Raw genomic sequence first — 24,231 nt, forward strand, 5'->3', positions numbered from 1 at the left:
CAAAGAGTCCTTCTTTAAGTAAAACCAGTAGGGGGCGCCTTTAATAAGGTGCAAACTATATACAAGAAGTTCGGATCATGCACTGTTCATGATTTCAGCAGTTCTTTTTAACTAGAAACTTGTGCAAAACTTTAGAAAAACAAACAAAAACAACCAATAGGGATCCCAGGTCCACAGAAGGATCCCCTTAAGAGTTAACCCTGGACGGGTTCAGCAGCAAAAATCAGGAGACAAACAGTTAAAAAAAACTATGTACATCTTTAAAGCATTATGCTTACTCGTTCTTCGGGGAGGAAGGTGGTTTCCTCCCGGGCATCACCAGTCCAACGGGTCGTCCTGCTGGTTCAAGGATCGGGTCCCGCCCCAACAACGACAGGATCCCTCACCGGGATGTTCTTTTCACCGAAGCTCCGGCACGCCCCCAAGGTACACGGTGAGTCCGGTTGCTCCGCTGTTCCACAGGATAAGGTTCTGTGGTCTTTTCGGCGGGAGGTTCATCTTCGGGGGTTGCAGCGGCGGCCTGGAGCGCGACGCACCGCTGGACGCCCCGCGCCATCCAGCCTGCTTCGCCGGTTGCTCTCCTCCACCTGGTGTACGTGACGGCGTCACCCGGCTCCAGGTCGCGATCAAACCTTCCACTGCAAGGTTCCACCTCCTCTCGGTCCACGTGGACTTGTAGCGGCTCCCCGATCTCCTGGATAACCCCGCGTCCATGTCGGGGGTTGAAGGAGACCACTACACCCCAGTGGGACAAGGGGGGCTCCGCAACGGTGGTTAGATCCACCTGGGTCGCCGGTTGTGGTCGGGCTCGCCATGCAGCCATCAGGCGCCGCAGGTGTTCGGCCTCAGGCATAAGCTTCAGGCCCTGTATCTGCAGCGCACTTTCAGCCGCGACCGGGTCGGGAGGAGCAGGGGACACTGGAGCCAAGCGGACCTCCGTGGGCTGGCCCAGCCGAGCAATCACGCGGGCATCGGCCTCCAGGCGGGCAGCGATCCGCCGGGCTTCGGCCGCGGCCATACGCTCCTCCGACGGCGGCCGGGGAGGTCGGCCCATCGTTGGTTCTGTAAGGGTCAGCTCTCGCAGTGACGGCGTACCCTGGGCCACCTCGGGCTGTCCAGCCTCTCTCCGGGTTCGACCATTCCCGCGCGGTGCCTCCGGCGTCGCCATCTTTATTTCCTCTCCAGTGTCTTCTTCCCGCGGTCTCTTTCGTGGGCGGCCCCGTCCCCATGGTCTCCACCCTCCAACCAGGATCAGGAGGCGGACCTCAGCTGTTGACGGACACGTCCTCAGGACACAGAAATATTTAGACTGGGCGGCCATTGTTGTTCGCGCTCTCCAGCTTGCCTACGCCTACTCCACGCCCCTCCTCTTCTCCTGCGCTCTCTTCAGCGCTGTAATGGCGGCGGATTTTGGCGGTAAATGGCACAGCCCAGTCTTTGCAATAAAGTACAGTCCAAGCACAACAAATCACAGTTCCAAGGCACACTTGACCTGATTCTTCAGGCTTAAGTAGATCCTGTTCGTGACGCCAAGTTGGAGCGCCCCCACCACCGCAGGGCCGAGGGGTACCCGGTACCGGGCCTCCAAGTCTCTGCTCTGGGGTTGTCACGGCGGCTAGGCCCCGGTCCGTGACCCTGCCGTGGGGCGCACAGTGAATAACAGGTGTGGATGGGTGGATGATGGTGGTGATGGTGCGGTGCAGTAAATAACGAGGACACCAGGTTGCAGTCTCTTTACCTCTTTACTGAAGATCTCTGGGTCCTCAGTCCGGAATACGGTTCACCAGGCTGCGCAAGTCCGGCCGGTCCAATGGCACCTCCAGAGTTCTCTTCACAGGTGGAAATCGGTGCCTTCCTTCTAGCGCTATGTGTTGTGGTCCTTCCCTGCTGTGCTTACGGAAAGTCCCCCACAACTGTTGTGTCTGTTTCTTAAGTTCCCTCACAACTCGATTAGATGATGTTCTGCTAATCCTCCGTCCCTCCCTGATGTTCTGGTTGGGACGGCACCCGTTTGACGGGTAGGCTCGGAGCTCTTCCGGGACCCTAGAGTCGCCCCTCTCCACAAGTTGCCCCCCAAGACTGCATAGGTGATTTAAGGTTAGACAGCCCGCCTAAGACTGACTGTCCTGCCGCTGTTTGGAGTATTGCTTGAAGCTGAATGTTATTCTACTCCCTCGGCGTTCCGGCCACCGGTAGTGCGCCTCAGTAGGATGTTGCTTCGGTCTTACAGCACGACTCCTACTGGTATTTCTCCTTTGCGTGATCTCGTTTCTCACTCAGCACAATCTATCTCTCTTCTAATCCTTTCTTGGGCACCGCCACTACCCGGAGCAGGCACGGTCCTGTTACGTTCGTTCTTGGTGCCAAGCCCCTGTCAGGATCCCACCCCTGACAGAGACCCTACTGTATCTTCCCCCACAACACCCTCTGCCACAAGGTGTTGCCTGGTTCCAACCCAGTCAGCTTTCTGATCTAACTTCCTGCCTGACCCCCAGTTTACCCACTATGGTGGGGAGTGGCCTAATGAATAGCACCCTTAGCTCCCCCCGGAGGCCCAGCTGTGAAATGTATTGGTGTCTTTGATACCTGATCAGATGAACTCCTTCAGTGCCATCAGACGCACCATAGCTCCCCATAGTGGCGGAGCCACAGTACTGCAACGACCAGGACTCTGGGGCGCTGCACTTACAGGGGACTGTAGTGGGGATATTAGAGAGGGGATATTAGAGGGGGCTATAGAGGGAATATTATACAGGCGGTTATAGAGGGGATATTAGAGGGGACTATAGAGGAGCTGCTATGAGGGCTGATACTATATATTACTACTCCCAGTATCGCTATCATGTATGGGGGGCTCTGCCTGCGGCTCAGTTGCACACACGGCGTACGTTGTGTGCTGACTAATATTCGTCATTGTGTTTATGTTGTTGTGTGGCCGTCATATTACACCCCAGAGCGGCCCAGAGGGTCATAGGGTCCTGACGTTGCACCTTTTCACCCACACGAGGGTTTACACATCATCTAGAAATTCTCCCGGGTCACGATCCGTCCATCACATGTACTAGTAACTGCTGATGTCGATTGCAACACCGTGTAGATTAACCCTTCCTGCTATTGTGACACTTGTGGTTCCCTCACTTAGGACACCGTCACATTGGTTAGTAGTGATCGGACCCTCCGATGTGACGGTGCTGGACCGTGCAGCCGTGGTGATGGGGGTCCCCAGGATTGTCTCCTGTAACACAGCGGCCAGCTGTCCCAGAGTGGACAGGGGGGAACAGAGGGGTCTGGAGGGGGACCGAAGGATCTGGGGGGAACAGAGGAGTCTGGTGGGGGACAGTGGGATCTAGAGGGGGGGACAGAAGGGTCTATAGCGATGTAGAGGGACACGTAAGAGTCTGCATGAGGCCAGAAGCTTCTTGACGGGGACAGAGGGGTCTGGATGGGAACAGAACTGTCTGTAGGCATCCGATAGGCGACAGAAGAGTTTGGAGGGTCACAGGAATTTCTGTAATGGGGTAGAAAGGTGTGGAAGGAGAGACAGAGGGGTCTGGAGGGGGACGGAAGGGTGTGGAAGGAGACAGAGGGGGATGGAAGGGTTTGGAAGGAGACAGAGGGGTCTGGAGGGGGACAGAAGGGTTTGGAAGGAGACAGGGGTCTGGAGGGGGATGGAAGGGTTTGGAAGGAGACAGAGGGGTCTGGAGGGGGACTGAAGGGTGTGGAAGGAGACAGAGGGGTCTGGAGGGGGACGCAAGGGTGTGGAGGGAGACAGAGGGGTCTGGAGGGGGACAGAAGGGAGTGGAGGGAGACAGAGGGGTCTGATGGGGGACGGAAGGGTGTGGAAAGAGATAGAGGGGTCTGGAGGGGGATGGAAGGGTGTGGAAAAAGACAGAGGGGGATGGAAGGGTTTGGAAGGAGACAGAGGGGTCTGGAGGGGGACGGAAGGGTGTGGAAGGAGACAGAGGGGGATGGAAGGGTTTGGAAGGAGACAGAGGGGGATGGAAGGGTTTGGAAGGAGACAGGGGTCTGGAGGGGGACGGAAGGGTTTGGAAGGAGACAGGGGTCTGGAGGGGGATGGAAGGGTTTGGAAGGAGACAGAGGGGTCTGGAGGGGGACTGAAGGGTGTGGAAGGAGACAGAGGGGTCTGGAGGGGGACGCAAGGGTGTGGAGGGAGACAGAGGGGTTTGATGGGGGACGGAAGGGTGTGGAAAGAGATAGAGGGGTCTGGAGGGGGATGGAAGGGTGTGGAAGGAGACAGAGGGGTCTGGAGGGGGACGGAAGGGTGTGGAGGGAGACAGAGGGGTCTGGAGGGGGATGGAAGGGTGTGGAGGGAGACAGAGGGGTCTGATGGGGGATGGAAGGGTGTGGAAAGAGACAGAGGGGTCTGGAGGGGGATGGAAGGCTGTGGAGACAGAGGGGTCTGGAGGGGGACGGAAGAGTGTGGAAGGAGACCGAGGGGTCTGGAGGGGGACGGAAGGGTGTCGAAGGAGACAGAGGGGTCTGTCAGCTCCTCGCTCCCCTTTTCCTAGTGAAAACACCTTTCTATATGTATATGGGATAGGGGTCAGGATAAATCGCCATTGGCCAAATGAACATTTAACCCCCAGCTGTCGTGCATGGCCGCCTTAGGACCGGGGTATTCTATGATGTAGTCCCGTCCTTCTACAGGTAGAGTGCAAATGAGAATAATCAGGACTTTCCCAATCCACAAATTTGCTAATCTGATCTGGACATTTGTGACGATGCTCACCACATACAATTTACTGATCAAATTTTTGCAAAAATGATAATTTTTTGCCTCCTGCACGTTACAAGACGTGATGGCTGCAGGTACAACGACTCCTGTGGTCCTCTATAGTCTATGGAGAGCGGTCATCAGCAACGGTAGGGTAGTGGGGGCACGGGGAGGCTTCAGGGAGAAGCATTTTGCCGTCTGGAAAATCCCTTTGTCTTGCTGCAGTTGATCTGTGGTTTGATCAGCGGGACAGATAAGAACCCATGATTGTGTGCGTGCAGCATCGCTCTGGCCGTGTCCAGGATCCTGCGCTGCAGCCGTCACCAGTGGCACAATCTTGGCAGGATACAGGGTGTGAGGTCGGAGCGGCGTCTGACTCCCGCTGTAGTGAGGGGCACATGTAGGGGTCGCCATAGTGAGGGAGCACATGTAGGGGGTCGCAGTGAGGGGCACATGCAGGGGTCCCTGTAGTGAGGGAGCACATGTAGGGGTCCCTGTAGTGAGAGGGGCATATGTAGGGGTCGCACTAGTGAGGGGCACATGTAGGGGTCCCTGTAGTGAGGGGGCACATGTAGGGGTCGCAGTAGTGAGGGGCACATGTAAGGGTCCCTGTAGTGAGGGGGGCACATGTAGGGGTCCCTGTAGTGAGGGGGCACATGTAGGAGTCGCAGTAGTGAGGGGGCACATGTAGGGGTCCCTGTAGTGAGGGGGCACATGTAGGGGTCGCAGTAGTGAGGGGTACATGTAAGGATCCCTGTAGTGAGAGGGGCACATGTAGGGGTCCCTGTAGTGAGGGGGCACATGTAGGGGTCGCAGTAGTGAGGGGGCACATGTAGGGGTCCCTGTAGTGAGGGGACACATGTAGGGGTCGCAGTAGTGAGGGGGGGCACATGTAGGGGTCCCTGTAGTGAGGGGGCACATGTAGGGGTCCCTGTAGTGAGGGGGCACATCTGGGACATGTAGGGTTAGATCTCAATGCATCGTTCATCATGGCGCTGATGACCTGGAGGGGTCGCCGGTCGGGGGGCTGAGCGCATGGACCGTCCCCACTTCTCCATTGTCGAGGTTTCCACCAGACTCTCCGCGTTCTTTTGTGTAATGTCGTTTGCGCTGTATAATGTCACCGATGTGCAGGACTTGTGGCCATTTGCCACCTCACTCGCTTTGTGTCTCCACCCTTTGCTCGGGGGACACATCGCGTGTCAGGGGCCCCAGCCATGAGCAGAGGCATCAACCAAAACCAAGTCTGTGGTTGAACTAAATGCCAGCAAAATGGCCGAGCCGAGGAGACCAGAAAGGAGAGAAAACCTCATTGTGAAGAAAAGGAAGCTGGTAGCTGATGTGATGGAGGAGTGTGGGGCTCGTCTGTGGCAGGCAAGGCTCCTCGCCGGGCAGGGGACCGGTGGATACTTTCCGCTGTGTGGCTTTTGTTTTCCCCCTTCACCTGATGCTTTTCTATGGGGACCCCCCAGCGATCTGCTGTAATCAGTCAGTAAACGGTCAGTAAGTGTTCAGTCTCCCCACAGCGCCCCCACAGGGGAAACTAAGCACTGCACCATGTCCATTCACATCAGTGCGTTACAATGTATCACTGGACGGCTCCTCCATTGTGTAAAACTTTTGTAATGTGTAAATAAACTCTTTTTGCTATCTGGAAACAATCAGCAAGCAGGGAAACCATTGAGTATGGCTCTAATCTGAAGAGAGTGGCCTCTGCACAATGACGCAAGTATCTGCTGCTCATTAACACTTGGGCCCCGATTCTTCATTGCAGTTGCTCTTCTTTTCTGGAGTAATTTACAGGGTTTTTTTATCGTCTTAATTATTTTGGGCCAAATTCTCTACTCATTTTGTGAAATTTTTAAAGTTTTTTTTCTTTTTTTTTAATTACCGTAAGTCTTTCTTTTCTCGGCAACTTTACTTATCCAGATATTTTAGATTTTTTTTTAAATGCGACTTTTACTAAATGTGACTTTTTTTAACTTACGGTATCTCGGTAAGGTTCTGGCGCATTTTAAGACCAATATGTGCCAAATAAAAAAAAATATATATATACTAGGTGTTTCCAGCCAGCTAACGCTCGGCACGCTCATTGATATCTAATTAACGCTGCTGGTGATTAAACTAAAGTAAATAATGACAACATTCAATAGCGTTTACGCAGGTGGTAAATTAACGTGTGGTAATGTGTGGGGACGGAGCCTCGTGTGGTAATGTGTGGGGACGGAGCCTCGTGTGGTAATGTGTAGGGATGGAGCCTCGTGTGGTAATGTGGGGGGACGGAGCCTCATGTGGTAATGTGTGGGGACAAAGCCTCGTGTGGTAATGTGTGGGGATGGAGCCTCATGTGGTAATGTGTGGGGACGGAGCCTCGCGTGGTAATGTGTGGGGACGGAGCCTCATGTGGTAATGTGTGGGGACGAGCCTCGTGTGGTAATGTGTAGGGATGGAGCCTCGTGTGGTAATGTGTGAGGACGGAGCCTCGTGTGGTAATGTGTAGGGATGGAGCCTCGTGTGGTAATGTGGGGGGACGGAGCCTCATGTGGTAATGTGTGGGGACAAAGCCTCGTGTGGTAATGTGTGGGGATGGAGCCTCATGTGGTAATGTGTGGGGACGGAGCCTCGCGTGGTAATGTGTGGGGACGGAGCCTCATGTGGTAATGTGTGGGGACGAGCCTCGTGTGGTAATGTGTGGGGACGGAGCCTCGTGTGGTAATGTGGGGGTGGGATTATGTGTGGTAATGTGGTGGGGGGCGGGATTATGTGTGGTAATGTGGTGGGGGGCGGGATTATGTGTGGTAATGTGGTGTGGGGCGGGATTATGTGTTAATGTGGTGGGGGCGGGATTATTTGTGGTAATGTGGTGGGGGCGGGATTATCTGTGGTAATGTGGTGGGGCGGAGTTGTGTGCTAATGTGGTGAGGGGGCGGGATTATGTGTGGTAATGTGGTGGGGGGCGGGATTATGTGTAGTGATGTGGGGGCAGGATTATGTGTAGTGATGTGGTGGGGGGCGGGATTGTGTGTGGTGATGTGGTGGGGGGGTGGGATTATGTGTGGTGATGTGGTGGGGGCGGGATTATGTGTGGTGATGTCTTGGGGGGCGGGATTACGTGTGGTGGGGGGGCGGGATTATGTGTGGTAATGTGTTGGGGGGCGGGATTATGTGTGGTGATGTGGTGGGGTGGTGGGATTATGTGTGGTGATGTGGGGGGCGGGATTGTGTGTGGTGATGTGGTGGGGGGCGGGATTATGTGTGGTGATGTGGGCGGGCACGATTATGTGTCGTGGTGATGTGGTGGGCGGGCGGGATTGTGTGTGGTAATGTGGTGGGGGGCGGGATTATGTGTGGTGATGTGGTGGGGGCGGAGCTACTGTGCAGGGGACGAGATTAGCGAGTAATCACGATGCCTCTTATATATATATAGATATATATATCTATATATATATTTTAAAAAAAAGTGTTTTTGTGGCAAATTCATGAACCGCGTGCACCATTCTGCAGGATTTGGCACAAAATCTGACAATGCATAAAAAAAAGACAAGTGTCCCGGAGCATATAACCCCGGTATTGGGCTGGAGGAGACATTTAAAGGAGTAGACACATGGCCGCTTTCTTCACAGGAACAGCACCACAGCTGCCTACTGGTTGTGTCTGATACTGCAGCTCAGCCCAATATACGCAGGTGCCGCTAATTTTTGGAGGAGAGCAGCCATGTTTCTCTAATTCTGGACAGCCTATAAGACCTATGGTGATCCCTGTTTTCGTCCCTACAGTACAGAATGTGGCTGCTGCAGGAATATGGAAGAAGCCCCTTCAAAGATCAGGAGAGGGTCCTCAGATTACTGTCCGAACAAGAACAGAAGGAGCAACTGAGGCAAACACAGAAGCACTGGATGAATTGCTCGGAGACGGACTACTCGCTTCCTTACAAAGCCTACGGCTCCAAAAACAGGTGGAGCGACGTATAGGATAACAGGGGCAAGCGGAGGAATGTGCAATGTGCCAGGTGGGTTTGTGTGCTTCACTGCCCACCATGGGGTCTGCTGCAGGTGGTCAGCAGATACAAGGAATGACTGCAGAAGTCCCCCCAACTTCAGCACTGACGAGCGCCCCTGTGGGTGTGAGTATCTGGACACTTTCAGGCCGGGTCACGGACCCACCTCTGTGCCCTGAACATTCATTGTCTGCATTCTACTTCTCTTTTCTTTGGAATTATATCAAGTCGGAATAAAATGTTCCATTATTCACACAATTGTCTTTTACTTTCAGTCGTCTCACTTGTGAATAATGTGATCGGGCTGATGCTTCTCTTCTGCGCAGGCTTCTCTTCCCAACGCTGAATCTGGCAATCAGAATAACTGACTGGATCCACATCCCGATCTCTGGAGTCCAGGTCGCATAAACTGTAATATTCTACTTTCTAGAAAGGCATCGAGGTCCTTCTAGAACTTATTTAGTGATTTGACCATCATGTGACCGAGAGTGCAATAGTCTCACTGCTCTTACAGTAAAGAATCCACAGTCTCACTACCTGAACAGTAATCCGTAATCTCCCTGCTCGGATAGTAAAGAATCCATAGTTTTACTGATTGTATGATAAAGAACCCATGGTCTCACAGGTTGTACAGTACACACACCTTTCCCCTAGTTGTAGCGAATGCCCCCTTGTCCCCGTCACAGACCCAGGTATGAACATCATTATACAGATGTATGTACGGTCCGCTCCTATATCCGCACAGTGATAACATGGCTTTTACCATGTCTTTTCTCCGCACTGAACCCCCTAGGGTTCTTCAAGACAGCCATTCCCATAATATCCTGCGCTGCCTCGGCTGTAGTCTCACGCCGTCCTCCTCATACACAGGTGGTCCGCACATAATTTCCGGTGTGGCTGGCCTCGTGACTGGTGGGCCGCCCTCGGCTCCTGTATTTGCCTTGGCAGCTGCTGCCTGACATTGATAGTAAAGCTGATTTTCCGTCCAGTATTTCAGCGTTTTTCCCCATGTTTTGATATTTGATACATACATTGGGTGCGGAAAGTATTCAGACCCTTTTAAATTTTTCACTTTTTCATTGCAGCCATTTAGTAAATTCAAAAAAGTTCATGTTGTTCTCATTAATGTACACTCTGCACCCCATCTCGACTGAAAAAAAAAACAGAAATGTAGAAATTTTTGCAAATTTATTAAAAAAGAAAAACTGAAATATCACATGGTCATAAGTATTCAGACCCTTTGCTCAGAAGCTCATATTTAAGTCGCATGCTGTCCATTTCCTTGTGATCCTCCTTGAGATGGTTCTACTCCATCACTGGAGTCCAGCTGTGTGTAATTAAACTGATAGGACTTGATTTGGAAAGGCGCCCACCTGTCTATATAAGACCTCACAGCTCACAGTGCATGTCAGACCAAATGAGAATCATGAGGTCAAAGAAACTGGCCAAGGAGCTTAGTGACAGAATTGTGGCAAGGCACAGATCTGGTCAAGGTTACAACAGAATTTCTGCAGTACTCAAGGTTCCTAAGAGCACAGTGGCCTCCATAATCCTTAAATGAAAGAAGTTTGGGACCACCAGAAGTCTTCCTAGACCTGGCCGTCCAGCCAAACTGAGCAATGGTGGGAGAGGAGCCTTGGTGAGAGAGGTAAAGAAGAACCCCAAGATCACTGTGGCTGAGCTCCAGAGATGTAGTAGGGGGATGGTAGAAAGTTCCACAAAGTCAACTATCACTGCAGCTCTCCACCAGTCGGGCCTTTATGGCAGAGTGGCCCGACGGAAGCCTCTCCTCAGTGCAAGACATATGAAAGCCCGCATAGAGTTTACTAAAACAACATGAAGGACTCCCAGACTATGAGAAATAAGATTCTCTGGTCTGATGAGATGAAGATAGACCTTTATGGTGATAATTCTAAGCGGTATGTGTGGAGAAAACCATGCACTGCTCATCACCAGCCCAATACAATCCCAACAGTGAAGCATGGTGGTGGCAGCATCATGCTATGGGGGTGTTTTTCAGTTGCGGGGACAGGACGACTGGTTGCCATTGAAGGAAACATGAATGCATCCAAGTACAGAGATATCCTGGATGAAAGCCTCTTCCAGAGTGCTCTGGACCTCAGACTTGGCCGAAGGTTCACCTTCCAACAAGACAACGACTCTAAGCACACAGCTAAAATAACAAAGGAGCGGCTTCAGAACAACTCTGTGACCATTCCTGACCGGCCCAGCCAGAGCCCTGACCTAAACCCAATGGAGCATCTCTGGAGAGACCTGAAAATGGCGTCCACCAATGATCACCATCCAACCTGACGGAACTGGAGAGGATCTGCAAGGAAGAATGGCCGAGGATCCCCAAATCCAGGGGTGAAAAACTTGTATCAATCCCAAGAAGACTCATGGCTGTACTAGCTCAAAAGGGGCTTCTCCTCAACACTGAGCAAAGGGGCTGAAGACTTATGGCCATGTGATATTTCAGTTTTTCTTTTTGCACATTGGTTGTCGGGGGCGCAGGCAATTTCAGGAAAATCAAGCTGGTCAAATGTAAATGTGTATAATGAGATGATGAACACATAGAGATATGTGTGTCACTGACATATATATATATATATATATATATATATATATATATATATATATATATATATATATATATATATATACACTGTGTATATGTTTTCATGAATATTTGAGCCCATGGATCCATTATATGTCCATTTTGCAAGCCGGCAAGAAAATCTCGCCATACGGATGTCACACGGATACTTACATGTGAGAAAATTGCATCCTCGCACTGCACACACGGATCACTGTTCAGGGAACATTTCTGCGATTCTCGTCAGTGTAAAACAGACCGATTTTTTTTTTTTTTTTTTTATTCTTTGTGTGTGACTCCTTCCTAAAGGAGATCCCCCAACATTAACTCCTTTACCCCTAAGGGTGGTTTGCACGTTAATGACCGGGCCAATTTTAAAATTCTGACCACTGTCCCTTTATGAGGTTATAACTCTAGAACGCTTCAACGGATCCTGATGATTCTGACATTGTTTTCTCGTGACATATTGTACTTCATGATAGTGGTAAAAATTTATTTGATATTACCTGCGTTTATTTGTGAAAAAACGGAAATTTGGCAAAGTTTTTGAAAATTTAGCAATTTTCCAACTTTGAATTTTTATGCCCATAAATCACAGAAATATGTCACACAAAATACTTAATAAGTAACATTTCCCACATGTCTACTTTACATCAGCACAATTTTGGAACCAATTTTTTTTTTTTGTTAGGGAGTTATAAGGGTTAAAAGTTGACCAGCAATTTCTCATTTTTACAACACCATTTTTTTTAGGGGCCACATCACATTTGAAGTCACTTTGAGGGGTCTATATGATAGAAAATACCCAAGTGTGACACCATTCTAAAAACTGCACCCCTCAAGGTGCTCAAAACCACATTCAAGAAGTTTATTAACCCTTCAGGTGTTTCATAGGAATTTTTAGAATGTTAAAAAAAAAAATGAACATTTAACTATTCTTCACAAAAATATTACTTCAGATCCAATTTGTTTATATTTTACCAAGGGTAACAGGAGAAAATGGACCCCAAAAGTTGTTGTGCAATTTGTCTTGGGCACGCTGATACCCCATATGTGGGGGGGAACCACCGTTTGGGCGCATGGCAGAGCTCAGAAGGGAGGGAGCACCGTTTGGAATGCAGACTTAGATGGATTGGTCTGCAGGCATCACATTGCGTTTGCAGAGCCCCTAATGTATCTAAACAGTAGAAACCCCCCACAAGTGACCCCATATTGGAAACTAGACCCCCCAAGGAACTTATCTAGATGTGTTTTGAGAACTTTGAACCCTCAAGTGTTTCACTAAAGTTTATTACGCAGAGCCGTGAAAATAAAAAATCATTTATTCCCACAATAATTATTTTTTAGCCCTCAGATTTGTATTTTCCCAAGGGTAATAGGAGAAATTGGACCCCAAAAGTTGTTGTGCAATTTGTCCTGAGTACGCTGATACCCCATATGTGGGGGTAAACTACTGTTTGAGAGCACAGGAGAGCTCGGAAGGGAAGGAGCGCTTTTTTACTTTTTCAACGCAGAATTGGCTGGAATTGAGATCGGACTCCATGTTGCGTTTGGAGAGCCCCTGATGTGCCTGAACAGTGGAAACCCCCAATTCTAACTGAAACCCTAATCCAACCATAACCCTAATCCCAACCATAATCCTAACCACACCCCTAATCCCAACCCTAACGGTACCATGGTTATTTATATCCGTCTTTTTGATCACTTGTTCCACTTTTTGTTCGGCTGTATGATAATAAAGCGTTGTTTTTTGCCTCGTTCTTTTTTTTTTTTTTTTACGGTGTTCACTGAAGGAGTTAACTAGTGGGACAGTTTTATAGGTCGGGTCGTTATGGACGCGGCGATACTAAATGTGTACTTTTATTGTTTTTTTTTTATTTACATAAAGAAATGTATTTATTGGAACAATATTTATTTATTTTTTTCTTTATTTAGGAATTTTAAAAAATATATTACACAGTACAATGTATATTTTTTTACTTTTGTACATTGTCCCAGGGTGGAACATCACTGTAAAAAGTAAGATCTCTGATCGGCCACTTTGCAGAGCACTGGGTCAAGTCAGCGATCAGAGCAGGAGGCTCTCAGCAGGCACTGACAAGCCACAACCCGGAAGGACTTGTATCAGGGGGCTTGCAGGGAGGAGAACGGAGGAGATCCTCGGAACAACACGATCTCATCACGTTGTTCTGAGGGTCTCAGGGAAACACGGAGGGAGCCCCCTCCCTGCGCGATGCTTCCCTATGCCACCGGAACGCTGCGATCTTGTGTGATCGCAGTGTTCTGAGGGTTAATGTGCCGGGAGCAGTCCGTGACCGATCCTGGCACATAGTGCCGGGGGTCAGCTGTGATAATCAGCTGACACCCAGCCGCACTCCCCCCGCGTCGCTGATCGCGTTGGACGTACTAAGGGAATTAGGGCCCCCTGTAACAGGCCAGATTAACCCCCCCCGCCCTGTTACACCAGGTCACATGGACGTACTATTCCGTCCAATGGTAGAAAGGGGTTAAACATAATAGTATTTTACTTACTGATCAGAAGGCGTCTGATTGTCAGGACCTTGCAAAGGAACAAAGGCAGCAGCATTTGTTTCCCCGCCACGGCAGCACTGCCATCTATCTGCAGTGTAGGGAAGTGCAACACAGCCATATGTATGTGAACGGAGCAGCTCCCTGTACAGCAGAGCCTCTTTGACAGCAAAAATGATGAAGGAGAATTGACCCCATAACTGAGCGTATTTACACCATTGTATAATAATTGGGAATATCCCTTTACAAAAAAAAGAAAAGTAATATCTGCAGATTATTTTAACTTTTTTTTTGCAAGGTTGTTTCCACCAATCTCTCCCATTGGCAAACAATGTACAGTCTGAGTTATGTCAACGCTGCAGTTTTTTACTTGGAACCAGAGGTGACTCCAGGTCACCAATAAGCTGCAACCGTAGAAGGAAGATAGACTTTTCAATGACTGTCCGATAATACAGAAAATCTGATGGTTCAGAACCTGTCCGGTCCCTTTTAGGCTGCATTTATTTATATCTTCAGTTTTAAAGCTGAAGTCTTAAACAAGTAAAGTTTTACTTTTATTCTACTTCCACATATGTAGCAAATATTTTATATGTACCTGCCTGAAACCGGCTGAGGATGGAGTTCGGCAAGCTGGAAAGCCCCCAAGGCAAATGTTAGGATTTGTTTCAGCTTTGTGGTAGCGTGCTTTGGGGTAATGTGGTGCCACCTGTAGGTAATTTTTCCTTACTGCAGGTTTATGAAAATTCATGTTTAAACTGTATTTTGTGATCACATTGTGGATGTGTGGTTTGCTTGGCTATTTTCTTGCTGAAGGGGGCAAGTTTGCCTTTCAATTGGTGTATCATTTGTGTGTGTGGGTGCAGTATGAACGGAGATACAAAGTAATCACCAAAAACGAGTGTTTTGAAGTAATTATAGAAGGATTTGCAAAAATTTCTACATTTCTGTTTTTTTTTTTCAGACAATATGGGGTGCAGAGTGTACATTAATGAGAAAAAAAAATAACTTTTTCTAATTTACCAAATGCTGCAATGAAACAGAGTGAAAAATGTAAAGAGGTCTGAAATCTTTCTGTACCCCCTGTAATTACAGCATTTGTTTCCTCGGCCAAATTCCCAACATCACAAGTTACATTAATCTCTGACAGCCACTTTATGGTGGTCCGCGGTCGGGGACAGTCCTGGTTCCTTCCGGCCGAGGAGGGTTGGGCAGATCTTGGCTCTCGTCTTCTAGGTGATGTAGATGGCACCTGGTGGTTCCCTCCTGTGATGTGGAGAGGTGGGTCCTGCGCCGGTGCCCCCCACCAGAATACGCAGTGACACTTATTGCATTAGGTTCCCCGTGAGCCGCGTCCTTTCCTTTTGCCATTACCGTTGATCACACCTGTTCCCTGTCATCTCCAAAGGTAAAAATGGCCTTTGTGGCTTTTAGACCCATCATAAAGAAACTGCAAAAAAAGGATCCAAAGACCCCGCAGGCTTCTCCTTTACACTTTCGGAGCAAAATTAGCTCTGATGGAAGCGAGGAGGAGATGAACTTCCAAAATATATCTGCACCGAGGAGCTGCGCACCCAAGCTAAGTTTCGATGTGGTCACGGTAAAGGGATATACAGGTAGTGAAATGAAACCTTGCTGATATTTTGGGGCTCTGTATTGGGGAAGTTGGCAGACCCCCGCCTGCGTGCCGCCTCGTCTCAGCTCTTTTCTTTTTTTTGCAGAGCTAATTCCATGTATTTTGCTTTCTGGTAACTTCCCCCTTTGGTTTTCCCCAATCTTGATTTGTTTTTATACATTTTCTCATGCTCCGGTTCTGCACCTTTATGTAATAATGGCTGGGATGAGATTTATTTATTTTATTCACTGATATGGCTGTAATCATATAATACCCTAAAAAATGATTTTATTAAATATTATTAAAATGCCACCAACCTGTGGCTGCACCAAAAACTAAACAAAAACACACCGTGAAAAAACTGGGATGGGAAAAGAGACATGCCCTGATGTGTGTCTATGCTGAAGTCTGCCTGTCTGCGGGGGTTGTCGCCCTAGGGGAAGTGTATTGGCGCCCCCGCTCGGGGACGGCTGACCCTGGGGTCGCTAGATTGACCCTGATTGGCCCAATGGGTCCCTCTACCCACACAATGATGCACTAAAGGTACCCCTATGGACTATACATGAAACACACCTATAAATAGGGAGACCTATATCCCACACCGTGCAATTAAAAACGATCAGAGAACATGTTAGTAGGCGTTTGACGGAAATGAAAATGCACTTGTAACAATGATTCTGGATAATTTATGACAAAAAGTGCATTTGTACAAATTACTGCATTTTCCATTAACCTCAACTGTAATACAATTGAAAAAGCATTTTCCACCGAACAGATCAAAGCTGACCAGCAACCCAATGATAAATACTCTCTGGGCCAAATGAATATATGTCTTATACAAGCATGATGTCGAATAGATGTGTTGTAATGAGACTTATCACAACCTATCGAGACACATGACATAAAATCGGGCCTCCTGATGAGCCAGAGAGGCGAAACGCGTTGAGGCTACTTACATACTAGGCGGACGGCACCTCACCTAACGATGAGTACCAACTCTATTTACATGCTCCAGCTTCTGCGATATATTGTTTATTGAATTTGGCAGAGTTGTATGGGTTATAGGTTGATCATGTATATCTGTTTTGGTTGGTGTTCATCATTTTTTCTATTCGACATCATGCTTTTTAGATAGATCAAGAAATGCAATAATAATTAACCCCTTCATGCCGCGGCCCTTTTTCGTTTTTGTGTTTTCGTTTTTCGCTCCCCTCCTTCCCAGAGCCATAACTTTTTTATTTTTCCGTCAATATGGCCATGTGAGGACTTGTTTTTTGCGGGACGAGTTGTACTTTTGAAAGTCTTCATTGGTTTTACCATGTCTTGTACTAGAAAATGGGAAAAAAATTCCAAGTGTGGTGAAATTGCAAAAAAAGTGCAATCCCACACTTGTTTTTTGTTTTGCTTTTTTGCTAGGTTCACTAAATGCTAAAACTGACCTGCCATTATGATTCTCCAGGTCATTATGAGTTCATAGACACCAAACATGTCTAGGTTATTTTTTATCTAAGTGGTGAAAAAAAGTTCCAAACTTTGCTAAAAAAAAAAAAAAATGCGCCATTTTCTGACACCCGTAGTGTCTCCATTTTTCGTGATCTGGGGTCGTGTGAGGGCTTATTTTTTGCGTGCTGAGCTGATGTTTTTAATGATACCACATTTGTGAAGATACGTTCTTTTGATCGCCCGTTATTGCATTTTAATGCAATGTTGCGGCGACCAAAAAAAAGTAGTTCTGGCGTTTCGAATTTTTTTCTCACTACGCTGTTTAGCGATCAGGTTAATGCTTTTTTTTATTTGTAGATCGGGCGATTCTGAACGCGGCGATACCAAATATGTGTAGATTTGATTTTTTTTGTTATTGTTTTGTTTTGGATGGGGCGAAATGGGGGTGATTTAAACTTTCATATTTTTTTTATTTCTTTCATATTTTTAAAAACATTTTTTTTTTTACTTTTGCCATGCCTCAATAGCCTCCATGGGAGGCTAGAAGCTGGCACCACTCGATCGGCTCTGCTACATAGCAGCGATCTGATGTTCGCTGCTATGTAACAGAAATGCAGGTGTGCTGTGAGCACCGACCACAGGGTGGCGCTCACAGCAGGCCGGCATTAGTAACCATAGAGGTCTCAAGGACCTCTATGGTTACCATCCTGATGCATCGCCGACCCCCGATCATGTGACAGGGGTCGGCGATGAGGTCATTTCCGGCCGCCCGGCCGGAAGCGCCGGTTAAATGCCGCTGTCTGCGTTTGACAGCGGCATTTAACAGGTTAATAGCGGCGGGTGAATCGCGATTTCACCCGCCGCTATTGCGCGCACATGTCAGCTGCACAAAACAGCTGACATGTCGCGACTTTGATGTGGGCTCACCGCCGGAGCCCACATCAAAGGGGGAGACACGACATGCGCAGTAATAGTACGTCGTATGTCGTGAAGGGGTATGCCAAAGACATACTGATAGGGAATTTATATTGTGAGCCAGCGATGATAATGTGTGCAAACTGTAAAGCGCTGCAGGAAAATATGTTGGCGCTATATAAGAGATTATTATTATTAATATCCCAATCCGTGTGCACCAAAATATTAAGGAAGTATGAAGAAATAAAGACACTTCCCAGGGCAGCCATCTGATCCTCCTGGAAGGACAGTAAAGAAGCAATACGGCAGACCATATGGGACGGCAGTTATTGGTATTAGCTTGCCGATATTTCCCGCAGGATGGCTTCTCCTATTAATGCTGACACTGAAGGTTTTTTTTTTTGCTTGTTTTAAAAAAAACTTCAGTGCCGCATCCAATTCTGACAAAAAAAGGTAAGTAATGTGTAATCACTTATATCATGTCTGCTGTACTGGCCTTGTGTTTACCTGGCTGCAGTGATGACATCACGTCCTCCGCATGTGATCTCTGTAGCCAATGACTAGGCTAGGGCCAGTGATTGGCTGCAGCGGTCACATGGGGTGAACGGGAGGACTGCGGACCTGGTAGTCGGATAGATTTTAAGAACAAACTTTTTATCAGACTTGGTGACTGTCAGAAAGATTTAAAGTAAATCAGAAAAGTCTGGTGTCGCCCCCCCATCCCCAAAGAAATTGTAAATCTTTTGCTCTTTTTTTTTATGGAAAGCTGCACTCGGAATTCTGGGGGGTTTACCTTTAACCTGAGCAGATGACAAAGAGTGACAACGAGGGGTTGATAAACCGCTGAATGTTTCCATTTGTAAGCAGCAAAATGTTGAAAACCGGTCAGAACAAGGTTTAGGAAAAGATGAAAAATGACAATTAAGTATTTACAAAGCGACACAACTATTAGTGGATACAAATGTTACAAGTTGTCCTGCGCTTGGATGATGGAATCACCGACGGACACAATGTTACAAATTAAAATAGCAATGAAGGACAGCATCCAATCCAGGTGAAATATACAAAACGATTCCTTTATTTGCCAAAATGCAACGTTTCAACCACAAGGGTCTTTTTCAAGCAAGACCCTTGTGGTTGAAACGTTGCATTTTGGCAAATAAAGGAATCGTTTTGTATATTTCACCTGGATTGGATGCTGTCCTTCATTGCTATTTTGGTATGTACATTTTCCATGTGGTCCAGTGGATTTAGGACTTGCATCTACATGTCTGTTGTGCTGTCAGCTACTTGCTATTTGTATTGAACAATGTTACAAATTGTCCTGCGCTTGGATGATGGAATCACCGATGGACACAATGTTACAAGTTGCTTTGTGCTTGGATGATGGAATCACTGACGGATACAATGTTACAAGTTGTCCTGCGCTTGGATGATGGAATCACCAACAGGTACAATGTTACAAATTGTCCTGCACTTGGATGATGGAATCACCGATGGACACAAAGTTACAAGTTGCTTTGTGCTTGGATGATGGAATCACCGACGGATACAATGTTACAAGTTGTCCTGCGCTTGGATGATGGAATCACTGACGACGTGGCCTCCAGATATGTTGTTATATGTTCTTTTAATATTTAGCAACAAATGGAAATATCTAATTTCTAGAGCTGAAGATTATTACTCCTGCGACCCATTCTATGGGGAGATTATCTGCTGCTCTCTGGTATCAGCTCTTGTTTAATCAAAAATAAAAAGCTTTTTTTTTTCTAGATAAATGCTTTGACATTTGTGAATGGAGACTGGTAGGAAATACTCAACTGATCAAAGCGTTTCCTTCCACTCTGTTTTGGCAGAAATCTGATGTGACTCATGAACGTGTCACCTACAAACGTTCAGCAATTTCCTCGGGGTGCAGTAAGGCCGTGAGCGGCTGGAAGGTGACATCGGATATATGTCAATCACAGCATAACATGGACTCGTCTGACTCCGGAGACATCAAGTCAGAAAGGGAGGACTTTATAAAAATTAGGAAAAAAAATATTCCGCACAATGCAGGTTGTCACATAGCCGACCACCGATCCCAGAGACGAGGCTCTGAAATGCCCTTTCAGAATGAAGAAGTGTTTGCGCATGGACGACTCTGCTATATCCCATGTCTGTGGAGCTGCTGCAGATATACTGTATTCTGCACCCTATGAAGCTTTTCCAACCCCAGTTTCAGGATTGGGGGGCTCTCAGCAGTCGGCCCCCACTAATCAGCAAGTTATCATGTCTCCTGGATAGTGAGGGGCTCTACTGTGCAGGAGCCCTGATATTGGAGGGCGATTTAGGACATTTCTGTCCCCCCTCCGGTCTTTGGCTGAATCATGAGTCTTGGAGATGTAATTGCACAATTCCCATTTATTTATTCAGTAAGGACAGGAAACCTGATAGATGAGTGTCATTCTCCGGAAGCACTGCACTGATTGTTGAGGCAGTGACCTCTCCCCAGGACGGTTATATACAGTCACAGATCACAGCACAAATATCCTGAACACAGAACAATATGGAGGTGACTTGGAGTCTTCCAATAATGGCCGTCTATTGGGTCGGGTGCAGACCAGCGCATCGGTCCAAGTTGGATCCATTTGATGGCACTCGGACCAATGTTATTGTATGGCGCCGTGCACATGTCCGATATTTTCCTCAGGAATGAACTGTAGGAGAAATCGGCGCAATAGGGTCTTATCCGATGGATACAAATTTCATTCAATTCAGATTGCACCAACCTGATAGATCTATCGGTAAGGCACATAGATCCCAATGAGGATTCCAGCTGCAGCAGATCCACTGGTCCGCAAGTGACCGTATCAGATATGACAAGATAGAGGATTTTGTGGCTATAGTCCGCGCTGCCGATAATGATATAAAGTCAAAGTGTTCAAATAATGAAAAGTGGTTTAATTCAATGCGTTTCAAGGTTCAAATGACTTCTTCCTCAGGACAAACCACAAGTGAATGTCTTAGCAGACACTGAACCTGCAGGAGGTGATGGAAGAGATCCCAGCACATCCACTTTGTCTGTGCAGACGCTGAATCTGCAGGAGGTGATGGAAGAGATCCCGGTATATCCCTAAAATTTAACCTCTATTAAGACAATTAAAAAAGACTCTATTACTCATAAAAGGGGTAAGGAGGCATGCAATGTACCTACACCACCCTATATAATACTCTAAATAAATACTGCCTAGCAGTGGAGGTAGGCACCCTACTTTACTGCGGTCGGCGCCCCCACTCCTCGACGGCTCACCCTATTGATACCCTAATAAATGCCTATAATCATGGAAACCTGGTGAACCCTAGGTACAATCCCTGAAAGACCAACTGCCTGACAGTGGAGGTAGACACCCTAATTTGTTGCGGTAGGTGCCCCCACTCAACGGTGGCTGACCCTAGGGTCCCTCACAAACCCTCAAAATAGGATAGACAAAAGATGATGTCCCCAATACACCATTGATACCCGTAGAAAAAAGAAGAAAAAGAAAAAAATGGAAAAATGACCAGAAAAAATTAATAAAACAAAAAACAAATAGTGTGAATTGTATTTATAATACTAGCACCCAGAGGGAATATTGTAAGGCACAATGTCCATATGTACAATGAGCTAACTTAGCCCACAAGACATAAATACGGGTAACCAGAGTGTAACAATACACATTAGTCCAAATGAATTTTTAAATGTATATCAAGCACCAGAGTGCCCTCAAAAATATAGATAAGGCTAAAAGCCTTTTGACTATTGAGTCATAGGAAGTCTATGAATGCATATGTACAATCATATTTGTTTGAATATCTATCCTCTGTATATCTAATATGATACGGCTAAACAAGATGAGATTGCTATAGTTGATAGAGGAATATAAATAACATACTCTATATCTATATTTTGTAGGTGACACGTTTTATTTATTTAGTGTATTATATAGGGTGGTGTAGGTAGATTGCATGCCTCCTTACCCCTTTTATGAGTAATAGAGTCTTTTTTAATTTTCTTAATAAAGGTTAAATTTTAGGGATCCTTGGTCTTTTTTTTTGGTTTTCTATTTCTCTAGGATTCCGAGCTATTCGAGTTTGGTGTTTTGATCCCTATATATCCCCCTTGTCTGTGTGGACACTGAACCTGCAGGAGGTGATGGAGGAGATCCCATGACATCCCCTTTATGTCTGTGCAGACGCTGAACCTACAGGAGGTGACTGAGATGATCCCGGAACATCCCCCTTATGTCTGTGCAGACACTGAACCTGCAGGAGGTGATGGAGGAGATCCCGGCACAACCCCCTTATGTCTGGGCAGACACTGAACCTGCAGGAGGTGATGAAGGAGATCCCGGCACATTCCCCTTATGTCTGTGCAGACACTGAACCTGCAGGAGATCCCGGCACATCCCCCTTATGTCTGTGCAGACACTGAACCTGCAGGAGGAGATCCCGGCACATTCCCCTTATGTCTGTGCAGACACTGATCCTGCAGGAAGTGATGGAGGAGATCCCAGGACATGCCGCTTATATCTGTGCAGACACTGAACCTGCAGAAGGTGATGGAAGAGATCCCGGCACAACCCCCTTTTGTTTGTGCAGATGCTGAACCTGCAGGAGATGATGGGGGAGATCCCAGGACACCCCCCTTATGTCTGTGCAGACACTGAACCTGCAAGGAGATCCCGGCACATCCCCCTTATGTCTGTGCAGACACTGAACCTGCAGGAGGTGATGGGGGAGATCCCAGGACATGCCGCTTATGTCTGTGCAGACACTGAACCTGCAGGAGGTGATGGAGGAGATCCCGGCACATCCCCCTTATGTCTGTGCTGACACTGAACCTGCAGGAGGTAATGGAGGAGATCCCGGCACATCTCCCTTATGTCTGGGCAGACACTGATCCTGCAGGAGGTGATGGAGGAGATCCCGGCACATCCCTCATGTCTGGGCAGACACTGAACCTGCAGGAGGTGATGGAGGAGATCCCAGGACATCCCCCTTATGTCTGGGCAGACACTGAACCTGCAGGAGGTGATGGAGGAGATCCCGGCACATCCATTTAATATCCCTACTGACACCCGCCAGCCAGCAGCCTCCAAGCTCCTGGCCCTTACTTCATCCTGTGGACTCACTCAGTGGTCCTCCACAGCCACCCACACAGATGGACATACACTAGACCTCATCTTCACCCGCCTCAGTTCCTTATCTAACCTCACAACCTCTCCCTTCCCCCTATCTGACAACCATCTACTCACCTTCTCATCCTTGTCCTCCTCACCCACCCCCCATGTCCAGCCATTACCACATCCTCGCAGAAACCTCGCACATCTAGACATTCACAGACTCTCAGACTCTCTTCTACCTCTGTCCTCCATATCTTCACTCCACGACACGGACAGCACCACCGCTTTTTATAACTCCATCCTCACATCAGCCATAGACTCAGTCGCCCCTCTGATCCATGGCACAGTGCGAAGAACCAATAGGCAACCTTGGCATAACAATCTCACAAAAAAATTTCAACAAGCATCCAGGGTTGCGGAGCGGCGTTGGAAAACACACCTGCCAGATGACTTCACTGCTTTCAAACAAGCTACACTTGACTTCAAATTAGCCCTCACCTCCACTAAACAGACCTATTTCACTAACCTTGTATCTTCACTATCCTACAACCCAAAACAACTATTCAGCACATTTACTTCCCTCCTCCGCCCACCACTGCCACCTCCAACTCCCCTCATCTCTTCCGAGGACTTTGCCACCTACTTCAAAAACAAGATCGACCAAACAAGGCAAGCCCTAACTGTTCCACCCCCCCAACCACTCCATATACCAGACCTCTGCCCTTCCCTAATAACCTCCCTCTCCAACATCACTGAAGGAGAGCTTACTCGCCTCTTTTCCAAATCACACCTCACCACCTGTGCACTTGACCCCATCCCCTCCCACTTGCTCCCCAACCTCACTAACATGCTCATTCCAGCCCTAACCCATCTCTTCAACCTATCGCTATCTTCTGGTACCTTCCCCTCTGCCTTCAAACATGCCACCATCACACCCATCCTCAAAAAAACTAACCTTGACCCAACTGCTATGCCCAGCTACCGCCCCATATCACTGCTCCCGTTTGCTTAAAAACTCCTTGAGCAGCATGTCCATGCTCAAATTTCCTCCCACCTCTCATCTAACTCTCTCCTTGACAACCTCCAATCTGGCTTCCGCCCCCACCACTCCACCGAAACTGCTCTGACCAAAATTACTAATGACTTACAGCCAAAGCTAACAGACAGTTCTCCATCCTCCTCCTTCTCGACCTGTCCTCTACTTTCAACACAGTCGACCACCTCCTACTGCTACAGATTCTTTCTTCCCTTGGCATGAAA

General features: G+C 47.8%; 1 protein-coding gene across 2 annotated transcripts in view; it reads left to right on the forward strand.

Annotated features, from left to right (window-relative positions):
* The window catches only part of LOC143807381 (dual specificity protein phosphatase 22-A-like), a 38,777-nt gene extending 29,793 nt beyond the window's left edge, over positions 1–8,984 (forward strand). Inside the window, exon 7 of one of the 2 annotated variants that reach the window (XM_077288856.1) lies at positions 8,512–8,984. In XM_077288856.1, coding sequence (XP_077144971.1) covers positions 8,512–8,706 — 195 coding nt within the window. In that variant the 3' untranslated portion in view covers positions 8,707–8,984. The remainder of the gene's footprint in view (positions 1–8,511) is intronic. The other variant, XM_077288857.1, reaches the window with a different exon arrangement.
* The last annotated feature ends 15,247 nt before the right edge of the window (positions 8,985–24,231 follow it).

This window comes from Ranitomeya variabilis, chromosome 2, assembly GCF_051348905.1.
Source record: "Ranitomeya variabilis isolate aRanVar5 chromosome 2, aRanVar5.hap1, whole genome shotgun sequence".
NCBI classification, from domain to species: Eukaryota; Metazoa; Chordata; class Amphibia; order Anura; family Dendrobatidae; genus Ranitomeya; species Ranitomeya variabilis.